Source organism: Geotrypetes seraphini, chromosome 12, assembly GCF_902459505.1.
Source record: "Geotrypetes seraphini chromosome 12, aGeoSer1.1, whole genome shotgun sequence".
Lineage (NCBI taxonomy): Eukaryota > Metazoa > Chordata > Amphibia > Gymnophiona > Dermophiidae > Geotrypetes > Geotrypetes seraphini.
Window position 1 is genome coordinate 23,046,667 of NC_047095.1, and position 27,635 is coordinate 23,074,301.

General features: G+C 44.0%; 1 protein-coding gene across 12 annotated transcripts in view; it reads left to right on the forward strand.

Moving 5' to 3' along the window:
* EVI5 (ecotropic viral integration site 5) overlaps positions 1 to 27,635 on the forward strand; it is a 363,365-nt gene that overhangs the window by 73,183 nt on the left and 262,547 nt on the right. For all 12 annotated transcript variants that reach the window (XR_004536596.1, XM_033916075.1, XM_033916071.1 and 9 more), the window contains one exon: positions 6,848 to 6,973. Coding sequence is in view for 11 of the 12 variants with exons in the window: in XM_033916075.1 (XP_033771966.1) it covers positions 6,848 to 6,973 (126 nt within the window). In the remaining variant the exon portion in view is untranslated. The remainder of the gene's footprint in view (positions 1 to 6,847; positions 6,974 to 27,635) is intronic.

Genomic DNA, 27,635 nt, shown 5'->3' on the forward strand with positions numbered 1-27,635 from the left:
CACTCTCGCAACAAATTTGCTGTTCTTCTTCAATTCGACCTCTCCGCAGCCTTCGATGTTGTCCACCATGACATCCTAATCTTCCAACTCTCCGAAATAGGCATAAGCTCCACAGTCCTAGATTGGTTCTCGAAATTCCTACGCTTCCGCTCCTACACCGTTAACACAAATGGTACCTCATCCCCCCCCTGGAAGCCGAAATGTGGAGTCCCGCAAGGCTCACCCCTCTCTCCTATCCTTTTCAATATCTACATGTTCTCTCTGAAACTCCTTCATCTATCCCCCCTAGAAACTCTCTACTCCTACGCTGACGACATCCTCATCCTCCTCGAGACCGACTCGAACCTCTCTAACCTCGCTGAGAACATATCCACATGTATTACGAACCTCCAATCCTGGGCCCAATCTGTACATATGAAACTGAATGAGTTCAAAACAAAACTACTTTGGCTCGGCCCAATTTCAGATCATTTACCCACCTCCATCCCACTACCTTCCGGCCCCACTCTTCAGCTTGAGTTTTCAAGCAAAGTCCTAGGCATCATCTTAGACTCCTCTCTCTCCTTCAATGATCACCTCAACTCCCTGGTAAAAAAATGCTTTTTTAGCCTCCATATGTTGAGGAAAGTAAGATCCTGCTTTCATCATTCTCATTTCGCCATCCTCGTTCAATCCACCATCCTCTCTAAACTGGACTACTGCAACTCCATCTATATAAGCCTAACTAAGAAAAACCTCCATAGACTTCAGCTAATTCAGAACGCTGCGGCCAAGCTTATTTTCGCAAAAGGCAAGTTCGATCACGTCTCCCCACTCCTCTCCAAGCTTCACTGGCTCCCAGTATACTCCAGAGTCCTCTATAAATGTGCCTGCATAGCCTTCAAGATTCTACATGGCGTCCTCCCTCCCGTTATCCCACTCTTCTGGAATTCCTCAAACCCACTCTCCACTAGATCCTCCCAAAAACTAAAACTATCTTTCCCATCTATAAAAGGTATATCCCGCACAGGAAAACTTGGAACATCCCTCCCCTTTAGAACCACAGAACTCTGGAACAACCTCTCATCCCCTCTCAGAAATTCTAGCTCCTTCCAATTGAAAACTTGGCTCTTTTCAAAAATCTAATCTCCTCCCGTTCTCTAGTACCCTGTTCCCTCTCTATCTTCTCAGTCCCTCTCCTATATCCCTTTGTAGTTCCTTTCCTCTCAACCTCTGTAAACCGTGCCGAGCTCTGCGCTTGCGGAGATGGTGCGGTATACAAACCTAAGGTTTAGTTTAGTTTAGTTTAGCACTTATGCCCAACCCTCTGATGAGATGTGTAGGTAGCAACTTCAGGCAAACATCTTTTCTATCAGATGAAATATGCTACTTAGCATGTAGCTTTGATTGAAGCATTTGACTTTTTGTCTTTTTTTTTACAGTGCTTTTGAGGTAAGTTTTTGATAGTTTTATGAATGAGATATTTATATGTTGTGATTTGTCAAGTGCTTCAATCTTTGTAACACCACTGTACCAGAGGTAATCAGCAACAGTTTCCTATTATTTAATGGAGAAAAGACCTCAGTTCTTTCCAGGGATTGTTGTCACAATACAGCTGTACCATACAGCTATATAGGAAAAAACATCCTTGGTCTACAAAAACTCCGTATGAAAAGTTAATATATTTTTTAACTGGTGGTATTTCATTTAAAAACTCAATAGCAATTCATAGGAAAACTTATCTTCAAAAGTTCTTTATCCTCCGGACGTGATTCAAATCATAGCAGTCCATGTTATTCTCCCAGTGCTGCTGTCACTCTATTGCATGGGAGAAAAAAATATAGAATAACTGACAGGCCTTGTTTCGCACTTCTTGCTGCAGCTCGATTGTTCAATAATTTCCCCCTGATGCAGCAAGAAATGCTATTTTATGTTACAATTAAGTTATAAATATCCATTATAGTTCTTGATCACAGCATTTTACATGTACTTTTATTTTATCCCAGGACAAGCAGGAAGCATATTCTCATAGATGGGTGATGTCATCCACAGAGCCCCAGTACGGACAGTGCAAAAGTGTACTGTCACTTTAACTTCTTTAGAAGTCTTGAGACTGTACTGCGCATTCACTAGTGCTTTCCCATCTGAAGTCAGCTTGCGGGACCATCACTTCTTAGTCTTCTGTGGAGCTAAGAAGTTGTGTTTTTTGGAATCTCTCCAAGAGTGTTTTTTTGTTCCATTTTCGTGCCTTCCCATGACTAAATTTTCTTAATTTCTTAATTTTTTTTCAATTCCTTCTTTTATGTTTTCTTAATTTTCATGTATTTGTTTTTTGGGCCTTTGGTTCTCCCTCAGCCTGTTTCAGGCCGACTACATCGAGCCTTTTTCGGACTCTCGTTCACTCGACCTCCAGGAAAATTGAGTCCTTCAACCTCTCTGAGGCTGTCTTTCCATTGATGTCCAAGCATTCTAGCAGCTTCGAGAGGTGTGCTCCATGTAACAGGACCATCTCAGTCACTGAACTGCACAACTGATATCTCCAGTTCCCTTGGTCCTGAGCATCGGGTAGACTCTTGCTCTCGCTGCTCCAAGCTGCAGAAATGTTCTTTGAAGGCTTGACTTTTACAGTAGGAAAAGTTGTTTTGGACATAAAACATATCAACAATGTGCCCCCCATCTGAATTGGACAAATAGTATTCTCTGGCTGCGTCAGTACCCCACTCAGTGTCTGCTCCTGCAGTACCACCAGCTACATCATCTCCTAAAAAGGCTAAGAAGCACTCTCATGCCTCACCTGCTTGACACACATCGGCAGCATCTCAGGCATCAAGTCAGTCGATGCATGCCAAATGCTTATGCAAACAGTCTCTCTTTCCATCTCTGCAGCTGGTGTCCCCTCAGAGGCATGCCGCCTCATCGAAGTCACTAGAACCTCGATGCCCTGCAGCACCAACCATACTGACAATACCTTCGTCACTTATACAGTCCATCCAAGACCAAATGAGGGAGCTACTTCAAAGGGAGTTAGCAGTTATACTACAGACGCATACAGCCCAAGTTCCTCCCTCGATTCCATTGATACTAGCCCAGTCGGAGCATCACTCTACAAGGCCATCACATTACCAGGTCATGATCACCTTGACACCGAAGCACCTCTTCCCGATCTACATTGGATTGGCACCAGGGTCGAGATAGTTCCTCTCGACACTCTCCTCAACATCATAGCATTTTTCTCAGTGGCATTCCTCCTCTAGAGACCATCGATCTAGATGGTTCCCATCTCCAGGCATTGAGGAATTTGGCTGTGACCTTTAGAATCATTCCTATTCTGACACAGAACTCTCTGTTCCAGAATCTTCTGGCATCCCATCAGACTTTTTTTTTTCCACCACCTAGATGGAGATCTTCTTTAATAAATTTACCAGACAGATGGGACAAGCTGTATCAGTCAGAATGGAATCTGAACCGAGAATTGAGCTGTTCGATGCCTTGGATTTTGAACAAATGGAACAAATCCCAAAGGACTGCTTAAAATTTCCATTCCACAATCTAATGAAGGAAGCAATGTTCAAAAAATGGGAAACACTTTTTCTCATTCCAGTGGCACCAGTAAAATTAGACTCCCTTTACAGAGTTCAGTCATGCCCAGGGTTTGACAAATCTCAGCTACACTATCATTCTCTCCTGGTAAAATCTGCTCCACCAGTACCAGGACCTATGCTAACACTCCACCAGGCAGAGAAGGCTTCACCCTGGCCAAATTTGGTCACAGACTGTTTCAGAACTCAATGCTGACTAGTCACATTCTAAGTTACAACCTTTATATGACATTTTACTTTAAACGGATTCAGCAACTATCACATTATGAGCAATACATTTCAGGAGACCAGCTGGCTGACTTTCAGAAAAACACCCACATCTCCTGGTGACTTGAAAGTTCATGGCATGATCTGTGTTTGATACCTTCGATGTCACCTCTATGGCATCAGCACTATTAATCGCTATGTGAAGACAAGCATGGCTCAGGGTGTCCAACCTAGACCCAAATGTCAAGGACCGTCTGTCAAACATTCCCTGTCTTGGCGATGAACTCTTCAGAAGCTACCCAGTCATGAACAAAGAATGACCACTCTCTCAGCCATTAAATCAACAAAACCCCAGCTTCCTAGGCATTATTACAATCCTAGACACCAATTGGCATCCTATAGTTAGCCAACTTCTATCTCCAGAGCTCCTCTACAGAAACGCCCCAGACAGCAGCGTTCTCAGAAACCTCAAACTCAATTATAACAAAAGTCAATACGGTCCTTTTGACTCACTCAAGCGTGGAACACAGTCTCTCGGAAGAGGTGGTGGAAACAGACTGTGTCTGAATTCAAGAGGCCTGGGATAGGCACAAGAGAGAAAGAGATAATGGTTACTGCAAATTGGCAGATTAGATGGGCCATTTGGTCTTTATCTGCCATCATGTTTCTATGTAACCTAGCCGCTGTTCTTCCATCTCAACTTCCTCCCCACTCAATCGGAGGTCAGCTCACACATTACCACCATCATTGGACTCTCATCCCAATCAACACCTGGGTTTTACAAGTTGTAAGAGAAGGCTACGCTCTTTGTCTATGAGGAAAACCTCCAAGAGAGTATTAGAACACAACAGACCTCCCTTCTCAATATGAACTCTTGGACCTCCTGCAACTCAATGCCATCGAACCAGTACTTCCTCAGCAGAGGGGCCAGGGATTCTACTCCAAATATTTTCTCATACCGAAAAAAAACTGGACTGTACCTGATTCTCAACAAATATTTAGTCAAAGAGAAATTTTGCATTATCTCCCTAGGAACCTTGTTTCCCTTTCTAGAGAAGAACGACTGGCTTTGCTCTCTGGATCTCAAGGAAGCATATAAGCATATCCTTATTATTCCAGCCGACAGAAAATATCTGCAATTTCAAATAGAAGGTGCTACCTTTTGGCCTAGCATCAGCACCCAGAGTATTCATAATGTGTTTAGTTGTGGTGGCTACAACACTCCACTCTTACAGCTTTCATGTATTCCTTTGTCTGGACGACTGGTTGATAAAAGCATCGTCATTTTAAGCTGCCAGTCAGCCATGAACTCAACCATATGTCTCCTAGAGCTTTTAGGAATTGCAGTCAGCTACCAAAAATTCTACCTCCAGCCAACCCAGAATCTAGAATTCATTAGAGTGCTGCTGAACACAACACGGTCTCATACTTACCTTCAACAGGAGAGACTAGACACCGCTTTATCTCTGCAAGCACGTATCTACTTTCCAAACTATCACAGCATGTCACATAATGCAGCTGTTAGGACACAGGGCATTGACAGTCCATGTTACCCCATTCATACATCTTCATTTCGGAGATCCTCAATGGACTCTTGCCTCTCAGTGGTCACAAGCCACAGATCCGCTTTCCCATCAACTTGTCACCTCCCTACTCCGTCAATCCCTACCATGGTGGCTAAACCCGACAAACCTATCCTGAGGCCTTATGTTTCATGTACATCTGCATCAGAAGATACTAACAACAGATGCATCCACGTAAGATGGAGAGCTCACCTAGACGGTCTTCACACTCGGGGCACTTGGAGTATTCAAGAAAGATCTTTTCACATCAATCTTATAGAACATAAGAAATGCCTTCACCAGATCAGACCTTAGGTCCATCTTGTCCGGCGACCCGCACACTCGGAGGCTAAGCTAGGTGTTCCCTGATGGACACCTTGTTCACCCGTATCCCTCAATGTGATTTGCAAGAAGGTGTGCATCCAATTTGCCCTTGAATCCCAGAATGGTGGTCTCTGTCACAACCTCCTCCGGGAGAGCATTCCAAGTGTCCACCACTCGCTGTGTGAAGCAGAACTTCCTGACATTAGTCCTGAGTCTGCCGCTACGGACAATTCACAACACTCTTCAAACCTTTCAAGATCATCTATTCAACCAAGTAATATTGATCCGGACAGACAATCAAGTCGGCATGTACTATATAAACAACAAGGGGGCATGGGTTCTCACCTCCTTTGCCAGGAAGCGATACAAATCTGGAATTGGGCCATTCCGAGAAATATCTTTTTCAAGGCTTTTGATCTAACAGGCAAGCAGAACACTAGCAATCAGACTGAAAAGATTCTTTCAACCTCATGAGTCGTCACTCAGCTCGACAATTCTATGTCAAATCTTCTCAACACGAGGAACTCCTCAAATAGATCTTTTTGTATCTCCCAGCAATAACAAACGTCCACACTTCTGCTCCAGAATACACACTCCTCATCATCTGGAACTCAGTGCTTTCCTGCTAGATTGGACAAACAAGTTTCTGTATGCGTTTCATCCATTTCCTCTAATAGCAAAAACTCTGTTCAAACTCAAGACAGGAGGCAGCTACCATGATTCTCATAGCTCCAAGATGGCTGAGACAACCCTGATTCCTGTTTCTTCTTCAACTCAGTGTCTGGGAACCCATTCTGCTACAGATTTTCCCAACTATGACTCGGAACGAAGGGTCCCTTCTGCATCCTAATTTATGCTCACTATCTCTCTCAGCAGATAGATTAATTCCATCTCTCTGCTCCAGTATCAGCTATAATAGATACTTCCAGAAAACAGTCCACACAATGCTGTTACCACTTCTAAAAAAGTTAGTGACAGTTACTTTTGCACTGTCCATACCGGGGCTCCGTGGATGATGTCACCCATCTGTGAGAATATCTGCCTGCTGTCCCTAGCAAGTATCCAAAGGTTGGGCCCGACTGAATGGATAGTAGTAGTAGTAGTAGTAGTTCCTGGTAAGTAACTGTGCTTTAGTGTATCTTGGTTTTAATTGTGCCATTTTTTTTATTTATACAGATGCCAGAGGAAGAAGCATTTTGTGTTTTTGTTAAATTAATGCAAGATTATAGACTTCGAGAACTTTTTAAACCAAGTATGGCTGAGCTGGGCCTCTGTATGTATCAATTTGAATACATGATACAGGTAAAATATGCTAACATAAATTATACAAAACTGTCCTGTTTACATTGTAAGTTTTTTTTATTTTAAATTTATGTACCTTTTTTAGCATACTACTTTCTTCTTTCTTTTCTCATTTGGTCAGAACCAGTGATGTAATTGTAGCATCGTGAGCCTTTATTCACAACTACCTGGGTATTTCCCCCCAATGTTCCTGTTTTATTTTTCATAGACCCACTCTTCCACTGGTCATAATTGCTGCAACCCTATATCATGGGTTGTAAACCCAGCCACCAAGTGTCACACTTGGCATGATTACCCCCTCCAACCCCCAGAGTATTCTATATTTTGCTTCAGTGTTGCCACAGATTAAACCACGCTCCCTCACACATTTCTTTTTGCCAATCTGCAGATTAATTTGTTCGCATTCCTGACTTGATATGTGCCACCAGACAGGCAGTTGTTTTCAGCTAGAGATGCTATTGGAGCTTTTTGATATCAACACATGGCTTATATGGTTGTTTGGATTTTTTTGGAGGTGGTATTCACTCTTCAAGGAAAAGTTCAATATATATTGAGGTTTAAATTCAACAAGGCTAGCTGTAGTCATTTATTACTTTACCAGTCTTTAAGCCCGTTACATTAACGGGTGCTAGAATAGATGTGTCTGTCTGTCTGTGTTCTTTATCTCTCTCTCCTTGGCCGCTGTCTGTATCCTACTATCTCCCCCTCCCCCCCGAGCAAAGCTGTCTGCCCCCAGCATCCACCTCCCCCCAAAATGTCTCTCCATGGCCCTCTTCTGTCTTCCCCCCCCAGAGCAAAGCTGTCTGTCCCCAGCAGCCCCCTTTCCCTATCTCTCCATGGCCCCTTCTGTCTCCCCCCCAGCACACCCCTCCCCCAAAGCAGCCCTCTTTCCCTCTCCCTGTCTCTCCATGGCCCCTTCTGTCTTCCCCCCCAGAGCAAAGCTGTTTGCCCCAAGCACACCCCTCCCCCCAAAGCAGCCCCCTTTCCCTCTCCCGCTGACTCTCTCTCTGGCCCCCTTTCTCTGTCTGTCTTTCTGTCCCTCTCCCTGCCCCTGTGTCTTTCTTTCTTTCTTTCTGTCTCCCTTCCTCCCTCCGCTGTCTCTGTCTGTCATTTTTCCCCATTTCCCTGTGCAGCAGCATTTCCATCCCACTTCCCTATGCAGCAGCAACAGCATTTCCCTCCTATCCCCCCTTTCCTGTGCAGAAGCAGTAGCAGCATTTTCCCCCACCCCCCTTTCCCTTCTCTTATCTTCTCTTCCCTTCTCCGTTCGGCCCCTCCCCCTTCTTTTACTGCCGTGGTCCTGCTCGATCTGGCCTGCTCCTGACCCTCCCACCGCCGACAAACCTCGGTGCTCCAGCCGCGTAGGCAGCACTTTAAACACGCTGCTTCGCAGCCTTCTACTGCCAATTTCCTCTGCCGCGTCTGTCTCCGATGATGTCATCAGAGACGCGGCAGAGGAAATCGGCAGAGAAGGGCGCGAAGCAGCGTGTTTATAGTGCTGCCTACGCCGCTGGAGCCGGGAGGTTTGTGGAGGGTCAACGGTCGGAGCGGGGCTGCTGTCCACCATTGCTGCCACTGGTGCTGCCTAGTCCGCTGGAGCCGGGAGGTATATAGAGAGCACAGTCGTGGCATGCGCCTCCAGCCCCTGCAAGCGCCGTGATATGTCAATTAGAATGTTGGCACCTCACGGCGCAGTGAGAGGCAGCGGCGAGTGAGGGCGGGCGGTGACGCGCCGAGGACAGGGAGAGAGAATAGTCACGCGCCTTCAGCCCCCGCATGCACCGTGAGGTTAGAATGTTGCCACAGAAGCACACCTCACGGCGCCAGGACTCACGAATTTTCGAGAGCGAATGCGTGCTCTAGCGTTTTATTATTATTGATTTCACAGAAGTAAGTATGTGTTACATGTTTATCTTTATACAGAAATGAAAGAAGATATGACACTAGACTTGGCTCTGGCCAACTAAAGGTTTTGTACAGCTACAAAAATCAAATCAAGCATAGATAGCAGAAAACTTTTAGCATGTTCCTTAGACAAACATTTAGATTACACACTGAACATACTGTGCTACCTATCAAATAATGAATGTTGCCTCAATTAAGGTTCACACATAGCGTATTAATAGTGCATCATCATATTGCCAGCTATAATGGCAGTGAGATAGATATGTTGCCTTTTAGACCATTTAGCGACATTATTGTGTAATCATTTCTGACAGTCTAATCAGATTTGAAATTGTGAATGAGCAATAACTACAAAAGGCACATCCCATATAAAATATTTAGTTCAATGATTAGACACACATTCAACATTTTTACGTTTGAGAACTTGAAAATGGTGGCATTTTGGTTGCCACACTGATCTTCATATTTCATAGACAACATAGATAAAGGGTTTTATGATCTGTTACACCCAGCAATTATAGGTTTATTAGCAACAAAACTATTTTGAGATTGCAATTTACTGTAGCATTTTCACCACATGATATATGCAAACATATCCTAGTAACTATGAATTTTAAGTTTGATGTAATGTATGTCGTTTCAGGTGACTGTTACGCTTTATCTCATTATCTATTTTTCATGTTTGATTAACAAGATTTGACAAATGAATGCTTTAATACTTTAGTTTATTTTTTCACTTTGGTTATATATTCCCCCCTTTTTTCCTCTTCTTTTCCTTTTCTTCCTCCTGTTCTCCATTTCTCATTTTTTTCTTCTTTCTTTTTTCTTCCCCTTTTCTCCTTTCTTCTCCCTTTTCTTCATATCTGGTTTTTTTTCATTCCTTCTCCCTTTCTTCTTTCTTTTTTTCCCCTTTTTTTCTCTTTTCCTTTTTCTTTTCCCCCTTTTATCCTCCTTTTTCATTTTTTCCTTTTTTTCTTTTCCTCTATAATGATTCCAATAGAATAATGTCATACAATCTCTATATTCAGACATGTTCTTCTACATTCACTTCATATTACAATCACTACCTCACAAGATTGTTCCATCATCTTAATAATGAATAGTACACATCACCTTCATAGAAATAAAATAATACAATACATGTAATGGCTTCATACAGATATTATATTAAAAATGGCATGAACAAATTGTTTTTATTTAATTTATTTTATTCTTCTATCATTATCCCCTAATTTCCTATTAATTTTTATCAAAAATATTTTGATTTTATTGATTTTTTTTTTTTCCAAATTCATTATTCGTTTTAAAAGCCAGCACAAAGTGCAACAGATTAACCAATAATTGGTACAAAAAACAGCACTCATTACAATCAAATAATAAAATAAGTACTTATCTCCCCTTCCCTCCCACCCCACCCTTCCTGGATGTGCATAACACTCATTCAGAAATCAAAGGGAAATATTAATGATCATAAGAACATAAGCAGTGCCTCTGCCGGGTCAGACCACAGGTCCATCCTGCCCAGCAGTCCGCTCCCGCGGCGTCCCAAACAGGTCACGACCTGTCTGTATCACCAGAAGGGGCTCCCTTGCCACCTTGGTTTCTCATTTAAGTCCTGTCTTCCTATCGAAGTCCTAACCCTCCGGTCTTGCACATGCACGACCTGGTTTGGTTTCTATACTCATTACTTGATTAGCTTTCTATACTTGTGTTACATCCCAGCTCCTCCCTCAGTATCCCATGATCCCTTTATCCTTCAGGAATCCGTCCAATCCCTGTTTGAATCCCTGTACCGTACTCTGCCTGATCACTTCCTCTGGTAGCGCATTCCAAGTGTCCACGACCCTTTGGGTGAAAAAAAACTTCCTTGCGTTTGTTTTGAACCTATCTCCCTTCAGTTTCTCCGAATGCCCCCTCGTACCTGTTGTCCCCTTCAGTCTGAAGAATCTGTCCCTATCCACCCTCTCTATGCCCCTCATGATCTTGAAGGTCTCTATCATATCTCCCTGAGCCTCCTCTTCTCCAGAGAGAAGAGCCCCAGCCTATCCAACCTCTCGGCGTATGGGCAGTGTTCCAGCCCTTTTACCATTTTCGTTGCTCTCCTTTGGACTCTCTCAAGTACCGCCATGTCCTTCTTGAGGTGTGGCGACCAATACTGAACGCAGTATTCCAGATGTGGACGCACCATCGCTCGATATAATGGCATGATGACTTCCCGTGTTCTGGTTGTTATGCCCTTCTTTATGATGCCAAGCATCCTGTTGGCTTTTTTCGAGGCTGCTGCGCACTGTGCAGATGGCTTCAGTGATGCATCCACCAGCACACCCAAGTCTCTCTCAAGTCTGCTGTCTCCCAACAATACCCCCCCCAATTTGTAGTTGAACAACGGGTTCTTTTTCCCTATATGCATGACCTTGCATTTGTCCACGTTAAAGCGCATTTGCCATTTGTTTGCCCAGTCTTCTAGCTTGTCCAGGTCTCTTTGTAGGTCCTCACACTCCTCCCTGGTCCTAACTCTGCCGCACAGTTTGGTATCGTCTGCAAATTTTATAACCTCGCACTTTGCCTCCTTTTCCAGGTCATTGATAAATATGTTAAAGAGTAATGGCCCCAGCACTGACCCCTGTGGTACACCGCTCGTGACTCCCCGCCAGTCAGAATATTGACCCTTTACTCCGACCCTCTGCAGTCTGCCCGACAACCAGTGCTTGATCCATCTGTGCACATCCCCTCCCACCCCGTGGTTCCACAGCTTCTTAAGCAGCCTTTCATGTGGCACCTTGTCGAAAGCCTTTTGAAAATCGAGGTAAATGATGTCTATGGGTTCCCCATTGTCCACCCGACTGCTTATTCCCTCAAAGAAGTACAGAAGGTTCGTTAGGCACGACCTTCCCTTACAGAATCCATGCTGGCTTGTTCTCAGTAGGCCATTCCTCTCGATGTGCTCGCAAATGGCGTCCTTGATCATAGCTTCCACCATCTTCCCTATAATTGAAGTCAGGCTCACCGGCCTGTAGTTCCTGGGGTCACCCCTCGATCCCTTCTTGAAGATAGGTGTGACATTCGCCAATTTCCAGTCCTCTGGTACCTCACCAGTTTTCAAGGATAGGTTACAAACATGCTGGATTGTGCCCGCTATTTCTTGTCTTAGTTCCTTCAGAACCCTTGGGTGGATCCCGTCCGGGCCCGGTGATTTGCCGCATTTTAGCCTGTCTATCTGTTTGAGGACATCCTCTTTACTTACCTCTATGTGATCCAATTTTTCAGCCTGTTCCCCACTCATGAGCTCCTCTGAGTCCGGTATATTAGATGTGTCTTCGCTCGTGAAAACCGACGAGAAGAACGTGTTCAACCTCTCAGCTACCTCTTTATCCTCCTTAATCACTCCCTTCCTATCCCCATCGTCCAACGGCCCCACCTCCTCTCTCGCTGGTCGCTTTCCCTTAACGTAACTGAAGAATGCCTTGAAGTTTTTCGCCTCTCTGGCCAGCCCCTCTTCGTATTCCCCCTTTGCTTTTCTAACCTCCTGGTGGCATTCCTTTTGGCATTTCCTGTGCGTCTGGTGATTTTCCTCCGTTGGGTCCTTTTTCCATCTCCGGAAGGATACCTTTTTGTCCTTTATCGCCCTCTTTACTTCTGTTGACATCCAAACCGGGTCCTTTGATCGCTTGTTCTTGCAGCCTTTCCTGAAACTGGGTACATACATTCTCTGTGCTTCCTGCAGGGTGTCCCTGAATAGGGTCCAGGCGCTTCCCACAGTCTCCATCCTAAAGATGTTTCTGTGCTTCCTCCCCACCATTTCCCTCATAGCAACATAGTTCCCTTTCTTGAAATTCAGCGCAGTTGTTGCTGTCCTCCTTACTATGGGTGTCTCTCTTTCTAATGTGAATCTGATCGTGTTGTGATCACTATTGCCTAGTGGTCCTCCCACTTCTATCCCTCTAGCAGGCCCCCCTAATCCGTTTAGGATGAGGTCAAGAGTAGTACCCCCTCGCGTCGGTTCTTTGACTAGTTGCTCCATGAAGCAGTCTTTCACAGTTTCTACAAATCCTGTCTCCCTAGTGCAGTTGGAGTGACCCGTACTCCAGTCTATTCCTGGGTAGTTGAAGTCCCCCATCACTGTTACACTTCCAGTCCTGCATTCCTGTCTCAATTCTGCTTCCAAGTCGTGTCCGACTCCTTCAATTCGTACAAAATTTTGTTAATGGATCCCAAATCTCTTTGAATTTATTATAATGTCCCAATTGTAACGAGTTCATACGTTCAAACTTATAAACTTGGCTTAAGGTTTCCCAATAAAAGTTATAATTTATTCTATCCCATTTTTCCAGTTTTTTGTGATTAGCTGCATAGCAACTCCTGTCATGATAAGAAGTAATCTATTCTTATTTGCATTTATTGGACTCTTGGGCATTAATAGTGTTCCAAACAACACTATGTCATACGATAATGACAGTGAGACTTCCAATATCATATTAATTTGACCCCAAATAGACCTCCAAAATTTAAGTATCAAGGGACAATAGAACAATAGATGATCCAGTGTCCCTATATCGAGATGACAATGCCAGCATCTATTAGACTTAGAACTATCTAACTTTTGCAAACGAACAGGGGTCCAGAAAATTATATATAACAGAAAAAACCAAGTTTGTCTCATGGATGCTGACGCCGTACATCTCATCCCCAAGTCAAATCCCATGGCCATTGAGTAGCAGAAATCTGCTGCTTTATCTCAATGCTCCAAATGTTTTTTAGACTAGTTTTAGGTTTCTTATTCAGATATTCAGAAATTAATTTATACCACTTGGCAGTCTGATGCCCTAGCAAATCTGTCTGGAGGCGTAGGCCCAGCAAGCTATATTGATTTTTTAAATTTTGCCAGTCAGGGAACCATTTCTGAATGGCCTGCCTTAACTGCAACCATTTATACCCTTGAGACTTTGTAATGCCGAATGATTGCTGCAGTTGTAAAAAATCAAGCATTTTCCCATTTGATAACACATCATCTAATGTACATAATTATACCTGCCTGCAACCAATGCTTCCAGAGGATCTTAGACTCGCCAATTTGAATCTTGGAGTTCAACCATAAGGACTGACATGTGGATTGATGAATTGGAATAGGTATTAGGTTATTAATAAATTTTAATGTTTGCCATGTGGAAAATTAATTCTTTTGTCCTTATAAATCCTAGGTAACTTGATACTTAAAACATGACACAATCGCAATGGGGACAGGAGTTGCCATTCTAATATTAACCAATCCGGAAGATGCTCCATGAGTTCAGGAAGGATCCAATACATACCCTGCCGCATAATAAAAGCTTGATGGTACCGATAGAAATTTGGAAAATTTACCCCACCCGCCGCAATTGGTTTTTGCAAAGATACTAAAGCTATTCTATCAGTTTTACCCAGCCAAATAAATTTAGTGAGAATTCCATTCAATTTCTTATACAAGGACTCTTGAAAATAAACATACTCATTTGGTAGCAAACTACAGGCAAAATCATCATTTTAATGGTTTGGACTCTTTCTCCACCAAGAAAGATGTAATGGGTTCCAATGCTCACACATCTCTTTGACTTTCAGCAATAAAGACTTTTAATTTACTGTCATTGTATCTTCCAGTGTTTTTGAATCATTATACCTAAATATTTTGTACCCTCTTCCTTCCAAAGGAATTGGAATGAATAAAATAATCCTTTTATACAATGCACATTTAACGGAAGAACATCTGATTTGCTCCAATATATTTTGTAATCAGAAAATTTGCCAAATCGATCAATCAATTCTAGTAAATGCGGAATGGTAGATTCAGGATTCTTCAAATGAAGCAAGATGTCATCTGCATAAGCAGAGATCTTATATTCCTGACCTGCATAAGGAATCCCCTGTATCTCCTTTACCTGTTGTATAGCCAACAACAAGGGTTCCAGAACAATATAAAAAAGCAAAGGAGATAAGGGACATTCTCCCAGGACAAGCAGGCAGGTATTCTCACTAGTGGGTGATGTCATCAGACAGAGCCCCGGTACGGACGTCTCACAAGCACGTGTTGCTTGTAGAAACTTAAAGTTTCTAGAGCCCGCACCGCGCATGCGCCGGTGCCTTCCTACCCGGAGATCCGGGCGTGTCTCCTCAGTTCTTTCTTTTCCGCGGAGCTGAGAAGTTCAACTTCATCATGCGCTAGCTGAATTCAGTTAAATTTGCCTTCCTTTGTTTTTCGCTTTCTTTTAATTACAGTTAACAGTTCTTTTCTTTTCGGTAAAAAAAAAAAAAAAAGAAGATTATTTCCTCCGGCGGGTCGAACGGGCCGGCCACGTGGCTCAGGCCCACTGGCTTCGACCTCGCGGCGGAGATTTTCCGGCCTATGTCCCGGCCAATCACCGGGTTTAAAAAGTGCAGCAAGTGCCAACGCGCGATTTCACTCACGGACCCTCACTGGCGCTGTTTGCAGTGTTTGGGCCCTGACCACATTCCGAAATCGTGCAGGCCTTGCTCTACCCTTACGGCACACTCATTCAAGCGGCGTTGCCTATTGTGGGAATCGATGTTCAAGATGGACGCAGCTAAGGATCCCTCAGCCTCCACTTCATCCGATACCTCCCCGGTTCGGGCAAAACCGGCATCGACCCCTCCTGCATCGAGCGTGGTGAAACCGGCATCGCTCGCCCCGACACCATCCACGAGCTCGACGTCGGTGCCTGCCCCGGTCTCCTCGGTTCAGGTACCTCTTCCTTCCACAGTGCCACCAATGGTCATCAAAGTGCCGAAAGCTACTAAGCAGAAGCACTCGGCCTCGAAGGAGCGCGATGTCCGTGCAGGAGGACCCCCTTTCGGTGCGGATCCCCCTCCCCCCCCCCCCCCCACCCCCCCCCCCCCCCCCTCCCCCCCTCCTATCGGCTTCGCTACGGTCCGTGCTGGAAGCTCAATTCGTTGAGCTCATGCAGACCATCGGACCGGGCTCATCGCTGCCATACAGGGTGACCTCCCGGTACCGATCCAAAGGGGCGGTCCGCCCCCTCCCTCCCCCACACCGTTCGACCTCGACAACCGACGAGGACGAACGGGGAGGGCGGCGATGCCCACGCGGCAAGCCTCGCTTACCGATATGCCGCCATTAGAACCCATTACGCCTCCGCGCCAACATGGGACCAGACCTCCGATCGATACTCGAAGCCCTGAGCATAGTCAGGAAGAGTTCTTCCGTACTCCTTACCAGACTTGGTAGCATCGCAAGAACCCGCATCGCAAACCCAGTTGCATCCACCGCTTCCAGCCCTATCCACTTGGGGGCCTCGGGGACCATGCGATGCACAGACGATCCCGATCCCCGTCCCGCCACCGAGACGGGCACCGATCGAGACACTCATCCTGGCACTCCTCACGCCATTCGGAGAGTGTCACCGCAGAAAAAACTGCAACGTAGGGGATACTCCTCATCAGAGGTGTCCCCTCCGAGGGGCCGGAGTACGAGGAGACACCGGTGCCCGATTCTCCTTGTCACTCCCGATGTCCACGACCTGGAGGCCTCATCCTCCTCCAGCCCGTCCCACAGACCGACGCTGGCGGAACAATTGTCCTTCTCATCATTCCTCCGACAAATGGCGGATGATCTGGATGTGACCCTTGACACGGGATCCAGATACTCCAAAGAGTATCTGGACACCATGCATTTACCTAACCCTCCAACGGAGTCGCTTCGGCTCCCCTTGCATAAATTACTGGACCAGACCTTCATGCAGTGCTTCGAAACGCCGTATTCCATACCGCCGATCCCCAGCAAACTCGATGCTCGATACCGCATCGTGCACCATAAAGGGTTCGAGGGCCCTCAACTCTCCCACCAATCCCTACTGGTCGAGTCCTCCCTTAAACGCTCTCATCCTCTCCCGGTCTACGCCTCTGTACCGCCGGGCCGAGAGGGGAGAACGATGGACAAATTTGGTAGAAAATTCTACCAAAACTCCATGATGGCGTCACGGGTGCTAAACTACAACTTCTTTTTCTCTTCCTATCTGGAGTTCTTCTTGCCGGTGCTCCGCAAGTTCACTCCGTTCATAGACAACCAAGCTCGATTCGAGTTCGAGGAAGTGGTAGCCTCTCTCTCCCAATTACGCCTCCAGCTGATGCAATCCTCCTTCGATGCATTCGAACTCTCGGCACGCGCCGCCGCAAGCGCGGTAGCCATGCGTCGCCTGGCATGGCTCCGTACTATCGATATGGATCCCAACCTACAGGACAGACTCGCCAACGTACCATGCGCTGGAGCTGACCTGTTCGATGAGTCTATCGAAACTGTTACCAAGAAGCTGTCGGATCATGAAAATCCTTTCAATCCATCCTACGGCCCAACCCAACCTCAACAGTCTCGACCTTCCAGGCCACCCCTGATTTACCAGCGGCGTTACATGCCCAGACAAACGCCTGCTGCGGACAGCCTGCGAAGAGACAACCTCCCCAGAAGTCTCAGCAAAAACTTCAGCCACCGGCTGTACCTAAGGCTCCCCAGCCCTTTTGACGCCCCTCCCGGGAGCATAACCTCGGCCTCTCCCATAGGGGGCCGCCTCCATTTTTTTACCACCGATGGGAGGCCATAACCACGGACCTATGGGTCCTCTCCATCATAAGAGAAGGATATTCTCTTCAATTCCACCGGGTCCCCCCGGACCATCCTCCAAGAGAGTATCCTTCAAGCTCGACGCAGACCGCCCTTCTTCTTCAGGAAGTCCAAACCTTACTTCAGCTTCGGGCTGTCGAGCCGGTCCCGTCAGACCAATTGAACCGAGGGTTTTACTCCCGGTACTTCCTCGTCCCGAAGAAAGCGGGCGACCTGCGACCCATTTTAGGCCTTCGGGCCCTCAACAAGTTCCTGGTCAAAGAGAAGTTTCGCATGTTGACTTTGGCTTCTCTATACCCCCTCCTCGAGCAGAACGACTGGTTATGCTCCCTGGATCTCAAGGAGCCTACACTCACATCCCCATTCACCCGGCCTCCCGAAAGTCCCTCAGATTTCGGGGGGAAATCTGCACCTACAGTATCGAGTGCTACCATTCGGCCTATCTTCGTCCCCCAGAGTCTTCACAAAGTGCCTGGTGGTAGTGGCCGCAGCACTCCGGACAGGGTCTACAGGTGTTTCCATACCTCGACGACTGGCTCATCAAGGCCCCGTCAGCCTCAGAGGTCACTTCGGCGGCCTTGGCTACAACCTACTTCCTCCAGAATTTGGGCTTCGAGATCAACTTCTCCAAGTCTCATCTACAACCCACCCAGTCCCTCCCCTTCATCGGAGCGGTCCTGGACACCACCCGACTCCGAGCATTCCTGCCCCGGCAACGCATGGAGTCTCTTCTTCATCTCTGCCAGTCGGTGGCTACTCGCCAAACCCTACCGGCGAGACAACTGATGGTGCTCCTGGGCCATATGGCCTCCACAGTACACGTGACACCCTTTGCCAGACTCCACCTCAGGATCCCCCAGTGGACCCTGGCATCACAGTGGAATCAGACATCCGATCCACTGTCCAAACGCATCGTAGTCACACCTGCTCTTCGGCAGTCTCTACTTTGGTGGATGACCTCTTCGAATCTATCCAGAGGTTTGCTGATGCACTCTCCCCCCCATCAGAAAGTTCTCACAACCGATTCGTCGAATTACGCATGGGGGGCCCACCTGGAGGGTCTCCGCACCCAAGGATTCTGGACCAGTGCGGAAAGACTACACCAAATCAATCTATTGGAACTCAGAGCCATCTTCAATGCGCTCCAAGCTTTCCAACACCGACTCCACGACATGGTAATCCTCATTCGCACAGACAATCAGGCCGCCATGTATTATATCAAAAAGCAAGGAGGCACGGGCTCGGCCCTCCTTTGCCAGGAAGCTCTACGAGTCTGGGGACTGGGCGGTGCGCCACAAACGCCCTACTCAGAGCAGTATACATCCAGGGGAGAACAACGTCTTAGCAGACAAACTAAGCCGTCTGCTACAACCGCACGAATGGACTCTCCATTCCAACCCCCTTCACCAAATCTTCACGCAATGGGGGACGCCTCAGATAGACCTCTTTGCGGCTCCCCACAACGCCATACTGCCTCAGGCTCCGAGATCTACACTCCTCATCGCCTCGAGGCAGATGCTTTTCTACTGAACTGGGGGAAACGATTTCTATATGCGTTCCCACCATTCCCGCTGATCCAGAAGACTCTGGTCAAGCTGAAACTCGAACGGGCCACCATGATTCTAATAGCTCCTCGGTGGCCCAGACAACCTTGGTTCTCCCTCCTACTTCAACTCAGCAGCAGGAACCAGTACCACTTCCAGTGTTTCCTTCACTACTTACTCAACATCAAGGATCACTACTTCATCCCAACCTGCAGTCTCTCCACCTGACAGCTTGGTTCCTCTCAACGTAACCCCTCACCAATTCACAAGAAGTGAGGGAGGTCTTGGAAGCTTCCAGGAAGCCCGCCACTCGACAATGCTACTCCCAGAAATGGACCAGATTCTCCTCATGGTGTGTTTCTAAGTCAAAGGAACCTCAGCGAGCTTCCTTATCCTCCGTGCTGGACTATCTCCTACACCTATCTCAATCTGGGCTCAAGTCCACATCCATACGAGTCCACCTGAGCGCTATTGCGGCGTTCCACCAGCCTCTACAAGGGAAACCCCTCTCGGCCCATCCGGTGGTCGCCAGATTTATGAAAGGACTCTTCCATGTTAACCCTCCTCTCAAACCACCCCCAGTAGTTTGGGACCTCAATGTAGTCCTTTCCCACCTCATGAAGCCCCCGTTTGAACCACTCAACAGGGCCCCTCTGAAGTATCTCACCTGGAAAGTGCTTTTCCTTGTAGCCCTTACGTCCGCTCGCAGAGTCAGCGAACTCCAGGCATTGATGGCGGACCCACCATTCACAGTATTCCACCATGACAAGGTGGTCCTCCGCACTCACCCGAAATTCCTGCCTAAGGTGGTCTCCGAATTTCATCTCAACCAATCCATTGTACTTCCAGTATTCTTCCCTAAGCCTCATTCTCACCACGAGAATCGGCCCTTCACACTCTAGACTGCAAACGTGCCTTGGCTTTCTACCTGGATCGCACCAAGCCACACAGAACCACTCCTCAACTTTTTGTCTCCTTCGATCCTAACAAGTTGGGAAGACCCGTATCAAAGCGCACCATCTCTAATTGGATGGCGGCTTGTATCTCTTTCTGCTATGCCCAGGCTGGATTATCACTTCCTTGTAAGGTCACAGCCCATAAGGTCAGAGCAATGGCAGCCTCAGTAGCATTCCTCAGATCAACACCAATCGAGGAAATTTGCAAGGCTGCCACCTGGTCCTCGGTTCACACATTCACCTCACATTATTGTCTGGATACCCTCTCCAGACGGGATGGACAGTTTGGCCAAACAGTATTGAAAAATTTATTCTCTTAAGTCGCCAACTCCCCCTCCATCCCACTGAGGTTAGCTTGGAGGTCACCCACTAGTGAGAATACCTGCCTGCTTGTCCTGGGATAAAGCACAGTTACTTACCATAACAGTTGTTATCCAGGGACAGCAGGCAGCTATTCTCACGTCCCACCCACCTCCCCTGGGTTGGCTTCTCAGGCTAGCTACCTGAACTGAGGAGACACGCCCGGATCTCTGGGTAGGAAGGCACCGGCGCATGCGCGGTGCGGGCATCTAGAAACTTTAAGTTTCTACAAGCAACACACTTGTGTACGTCCGTACCGGCTCTGTCTGATGACATCACCCACTAGTGAGAATAGCTGCCTGCTGTCCCTGGATAACAACTGTTACGGTAAGTAACATTGCTTTCTTGTCTAACTCCCCATGCCAGATGGAAACTCTCTGAGAAAGGGAACTATACAAGGTTTGAATCATTTGTATAAATCTGGATCCTATACCAAACCAATCCATTACTTGATACATTAAAGTCTATTCTATATGATCAAAGGCCTTCTCTGCATCCAAAGAGACAGAAGGCCAGATCATCCATTGTTTTTGCTAAATTTAGCATATGAAATGCCAATCTGGCGTTATTTGAGGAATGTCTGAGCAACAAAATCCACCTGGTGCATACCAATCATAAAAGGGAGAGCCTTGGCTAATCTTAGAGCCAATAACTTAGCCAAAGTTTTCCATCCACATTAATTAAAGAAATAGACCTGTAGTTTGAAACCAACATGGGATTTTTATTTGGCTTTGGCAAAACATTGATTAAAGATTCTGCCATAGTACCTGAAATATAACCTTTAGTTAGTTGTGATTGATATAAATTTAGAAGATGAGCTAAAAGTATAATTTGAAATGATTTGAAGAACTCCACTGTGAAACCATCACTACCCAGAGCGGATCCAACTCTGAGGGATTTCAACGCTGCCTGTAGTTCCTTAAGTGATATAGGTGCTTCAAGATTTCCTTTTTTATGCTCGGGAATTTTTGGCCCATGAATTAACTTTGAAAGCAGATTTCCTCTGAGGTGTTGAATTGAAAATATTCATTCATTTTCATATGAATTTCCTCGAGAAAGTTTGAATCAGCAAGCAATGTATTATTAAATCTCCAAACAGGTCTAGTAGAATCTTCTTCATTAAACTGATATTCAGTCCAAATGCCAGCATGATCTGTCAAAAAGATCGGGTCTATGCTAGTCTTTGTAACCTGTTGAGTTAAATTATCTGAAACAAAAATGTAATCTTGAAAACGATTTATGAACATGAGAGCAAAAAGAAAATTCACGAGCATTAAAATGAAAAAGCCTCCATATATCTTTCAATCCACATGACTGCACAAGATGGTCTAGACCTAATGATTTTATTTGCTTACTAGGTTGGTTATCCAATAAAAGATCCATGACAGCATTGAAATCTCTGGCAACGATTAGATTAGACGTAGCCAGTGACAAAATTATTTGTTGGAGTTTTTTTAAAGAACTCGGCCTGATTTGAATTAGGAGCATAAATATTAAGAAGCATCAGGGCATCATTTCCTGAAGTCATATCAACATGATGCCATCTACCCATAGGGTCAGCTCGAGAATTACCAAATACAGCAGGACACTTCCTATTAACCAGGATAGCCACACTAGCCTTCTTCCCCACTGCAGGTGCAAAAAAACAGTGTTTGATCCACCCCCCTTCCAATTTGACCGATTCACTTGATGACAAATGTGTTTCCTGTATAAAATAAACGTCCTGTTGCTGCTTCAAAAAATTGAGTACTTTTTTCCTCTTGATGGGATGGTTTAGTCCATTAACGTTCAGAGAATAAATTTTTAAAGGCATCTTAATTGATTTACCATGAATTTCAAATTATCACCCTTCCATTTGTAAAAAAAACTTTATTAAGGAATCCCCTATACACATCCAGGACTCCAGGAAACACAGACCTCCTCCCTTACCCACCCCATGAAATAACTCATGTGAACTTGGATATGGACTGAATAGACCCATAAACCCACCTTCCCCCACCCCGCATCTTATAGTATATCATCCTTCCCATATTTCATTGAGTTCATTCAAAATATTATTTACCCAATATTACCTGTACAGTAATCACTGACAATATATATAAATGCATAATATAATCTAATAGGTACATGAATTAAATACATTCTAAATTATAAGAAATAGAACAATTACACCTCTGAATTATTACTATTGAGCAACATCAATACCGAACTTTCATTGATAGGTCTGACCACCTCAATTCAATATTATCTGGATCACCATCAAACGACTTTGTTAATTTCTCTTGACCTTTCTGCGGCTTTTGACACGATTGACCATCAGCTTCTTCTTAACAGACTTCATTCTATCGGTATCACTGACCAAATTCTTTCCTGGTTCGTGTCATATTTAACTAACCGCACTTCTACTGTTTTCTTCAATGACTCAATATCTACCTCTTTATCAACTACTTATGGGATTCCCAAGGATCTATCCTCTCTCCGTTACTATTTAATATCTTCCTGGCTCCTCTGATCACTCTATGTCAGTCCGTGGGTTTTCAGGTGTTCGCTTACGCAGACGACATTCAGCTTCTGCATCCAATGGATTTAAACAAAACAACAGATATTCAAGAAATTAGTGAAAAACTCGACCAAATTCACCACTGGTTAAATAGAAATAAACTTTCTCTTAATATTAAAAAAACCAACGTGATGCTCTTTCCTTGGAAAGACAATCCTACTCTTATTGCTCCCATTACAATAAAAAACACACCATTGCAAATAGTTAACAATATAAAAATCTTAGGGGTAACTTTTGATTCAAAACTTAATTTCCATGATCATATTAGTACTATAATTAAATCTACATTTTACAGATTACGTAGGATACGATCTATTGCAAAATTCCTATGTCCTAAATCAATAAACATTCTTATCCATTCTTTAGTGATTTCTAAATTGGACTATTGTAATGCCCTATTTAAGGGGATATCGCTAAACGAAATTAAGCGACTTCAAATTATTCAGAACATATCCATTAAACTCATCACTAAGTCTAGAAAATATGACCATGTTACACCCCTTTTGATAGATGCACATTGGCTTCCAGTTAATTATCGGATAACGTACAAACTCTGTCTGCTTGTTTTTAAATCTCTTCTTCATAAGACCCCAGCATTCATATTTAAACATTTAATTCCTTATCATTCAAATAGAACTTTGAGGTCTAATGAGCAAAACCTATTAACCATTCCATCACTTAAAATTATTAACACTAGACGTCAATTTATTTTTTCTGTAACTGCTCCTCAAACTTGGAACGATCTCCCATTTACCTGCGGAATGAGCAGGATTTAGGAAAATTTAAAAGCAATTTGAAAACATTTCTTTTTAAAGATGCTTTTAATATTTAATTAAATAGTTCTTAATTTGGTGATGTTATTTTACTGTGTTATGCTATGTGTTAATTGATTCCCCTAATGTATTTTTCCTTTGTTTTACTTTTCTTTATCAATTGTATTTCTAACCCTTATCTTACCCTATGTTATAAGTATAAAATATTATGTATTAGTTTTTACCCAATGTTATTATTTAAAGTTTGTTTTGTATTGTATTGTCCTTATTAGACTATATTTAACATGTTCATCGCTTAGAATTTGATTAAGCGATTAATCAAGAAAAATAATAAACTTGAAACTTGATAAGGCAACAGAATATCTTATATTAATCATCCCATATATGAAATTGAAACTAGTACCCGTTCTCACCTTATATCTCCCATTTAAACATATTTTAATAAAATAACTAATAAAAACCATAAATTAATTGACTGTACTCAAAGAATCCCCTATTAACCCTATGTAATATTAATAAGCCTGAAAAATTTAAGTTGTATTTTAATAAAATTCAGAATATATGTTTATATTAATTCCTCAAGAAAGAAAAATATATATTAACTTGTTAATTGTACTAAATTCTACATTATGAGTATAATTTTAATCCTGCAAGCACATTGAATCTTACCCTTAGCGCACCCCAGAATTAACTTACTGAGAAAAAAACCCATGAAACAATATTTAAAATTAATGGCTCCTTTTATGAAGGCGTATTATTGGTTTAACGCGGGTAATAGTGTGCACTAAACCGCCAGATGCACTAGCTGCTACCGCCTCCTCTTGAGAAGGCGGTAGTTTTTCGGCCAGCGTGGGGGTTAGCACGTGATAAAAAGTCGCGTGTGTTAAACCTGCTAGCACGGCTTCGTAAAAGGAGCCCTTAATGAAAGCAGAAAATCTCAATTAAGAAATTCATAAAACAAAATAAATGCACATGGATACTGCCTAAGTATATTAATGCTAGACTGTTAATCATGAAAGCTGAAAACAGAATGAATCTGTCCTGTATATCACATATCACTAGACAGATATTAAAAACCCTATAATACTTCTCATTATGTTAAAACATTTAACCTAAGGAATAAAAACTCATTAAGATCTACTTATCATATAATACTGTCCATTTCAATACTCTTTTAACTTACATCTTGTCTTCTCCATGCTACATGTACCAATCCTCACTCGCTTATCCATTTATTCTCAGGACCAAGATCTTAGAAATCTCAGAAAACCAATTAGCCCAGTTCCCGCTTCCTGCTGTCAGCATATAATCCATTGCTCTTCCTTTCCCTGAAGCCGGTTTCTTTTGTCACTTTGGTCACTTTCCACCCCAATGCACCCCCCCCTTTCCCCACTCACTGGAGCCATGATCATATTATCTATAGCAAACTGCAAACCACTACTATGGAAGTATTTAACCATTCTGTGCTTCAGCTACAGTTGACCATTAAGAATAAGGAGGGGCTGCGCTGTAACAAATGTCCCTGGGGAGTCAGTTCCAGTTGCTATAAAGAAAACAAGCCAGGAAACTCTCTGTCATGAGCATGCCCCTGTTGCTAGGCAACCATGCCAAAAGAAACACTCAGACTCCGGACTGGGCACGGTTTGTTCTTGGGGGGAGGGGTGCAAAGAGAAAACTCACTGTCCAATTCAGCAATCAAAAAAGTGGGCAGGAACCTCCTCCACAAACAAATCAAAGTGATCCAAAAGTTTAACCACTCCACCAAGCTACCTCCCACTCTCTACATTCCTCCTCCTGGACTTGCAGAAAGAATCCACAACTCTGCAATCTATTGTAACTGTCTGCTTTACCAATCAGGTCAGCTGGAGATTGTTTAAGACTTTGACATCACTCCTCTTCATCTGAGGATCACACACAGTGAAATGAAGGCAGTTAAAAAAAATCAGATTTCTTAGAGTTCTATAACTGATTGCCTATTTCTGTATTCATTAACTGCATAGTAAAACACATTTTCATTCAAAAACTACACAAAAATAACATTCAGATTAGCTGATATAACTGCCATTCCTATATCCCAATAAAGGGATCTTTTATCACTCCAAAGTTACTTTAATAATCAAGCAATGTTTCAAATTAGAGCACCTCTGCAACTGTTACTCTAACTTTCAGTTCTGACCCATCTATGAATCCATCTGATGTTGCTGTTGAAGTATAAATTCTTCCAGTTTTTTAGGGTCTTGGTAGTGAGTTGCAGGGTATAACAAGCTATATTTTGCCCCTATATCTCTGAGCTGTGGCCTGAGAGCCAAAAATTGCTTTCTTATAGAAGCAGTCTTTTTAGCAAAGTCCGGTAAAAACAGAAGTTTTCCTTCCTGCCACTTCACCACTCTTGCCTGTTTAGCAGCTTCAAAGATCTCCATAACTTGCTGAAATCACAAGACCTTAATTATTATAGGGCTTGGTCCAATTTGCTTGTTTGTAATATGAGCAGGCACCCTGTGTACTCTTTCAATTTCAAATGGCTGCACAAATTTGAGAGACAAGACTTTGGGGGATAAAAGTAGTAAGAAATGCTTCCACCCCCTCTGGGAGCCCCATTAAGTGAATATTATTTTGTCTGCTTCTATTTTGAGCCTCCTCCAGCTCAGCAGAAATCCTAGCTATATTATGATGATCTTGGTGGCACTGATTCATGTTTTCCTCAATTGCTGAGACCCGCTTCTCTAACTGCTCTGTCCGAGCACTACTCACAGTCATTTGATGTGTCAAGCTGGAAACCTCCATCTATTAGCCCATTTAGCTTAGAAGTAGTTTCTTTAAGCAGTTCCTTAATAGTGTGCAGGTCAGCTGTGACTTGTTCAAGGAGTTCAGTAGAATCCTTAGGTAATGGTGTCTTGTTTGAATGTCCAGCTCTCTTGAATGTAAACCGCCTAGAAGTCGCAAGATTGTGGCGGTATAGAAGAATAAAGTTATTATTATTATTGTTTGGTGTGGGGGGGGATCATGTTTCGATCTCTTAGCGTTTCCCCCTGTTGCAAAAGCAGCATTGAGCTTGGTTTGCTTACCCGAGGCCATATCTAATCTCTAATGATTGTTTGTCAGAAAATTAAAGTAAAAAAAATATTTTTGACCTCCTTCACAGCACTTAGAATTGTGAGGCAGGGGAGAGCAGTGAAATCACGCTGCCATCTAAACCACAGCCAAGTTCCAGAATCGATTTTATTGATTTTTTTAAAAATGCACATATATTTTCTTTGTTTTCAGTGTATATTCTCTTTTCCTTTGAAGCTTTAATGAGTTATCACTATAGGTTGTGATTTTGAAATTTTATAATTTTAAAGTTTTCTACATATGTTGTCAATATATGTGGTTATTCAATAATCTCATGATCTTAATACATATTTTGTTTATATGTACATTTTTTCCACATTTACTTTTCTGTTTAGTCAAAAACATATTTTATCTGTTTTCAGAGATTTGTGTTGTTTAAAGATGTATATTATTATCAATATTTTCAATTTATGATGATCATTATATTATTTACATTTTTAAAAATATTTATAACAAATTAGAGTTTTATATTCATGCTTTACACCATTAATACTGCTTGCTGGCTGCCACTACATCGCCGGGTGAGGAAGGGAGGTCGTTAGGACCAACTTTGCTGCTTTGGGAATGGAGGGAGGGAGGAGGTTGACAGGACTGGCTCTACTGCTTTGTGAACTGAGGGAGGGAGGAGTTTGTGAGGATCGGCTCTGCTGCTTCAGGAATGGAGGGAGAGAGATTGGTGGCTGCTGAGATACTCTGGGAGTTGGAGGGAGGCCAGGAGATTGGTGGCTGCTGCTGATGCCTCTGGGGCTGGAAGGAGGGGAGGTTATTAGGTCAGGAGCACCACTTTGGATGGTTAATTGAATTCTTGTTAGCTGAGCTTCTACTGT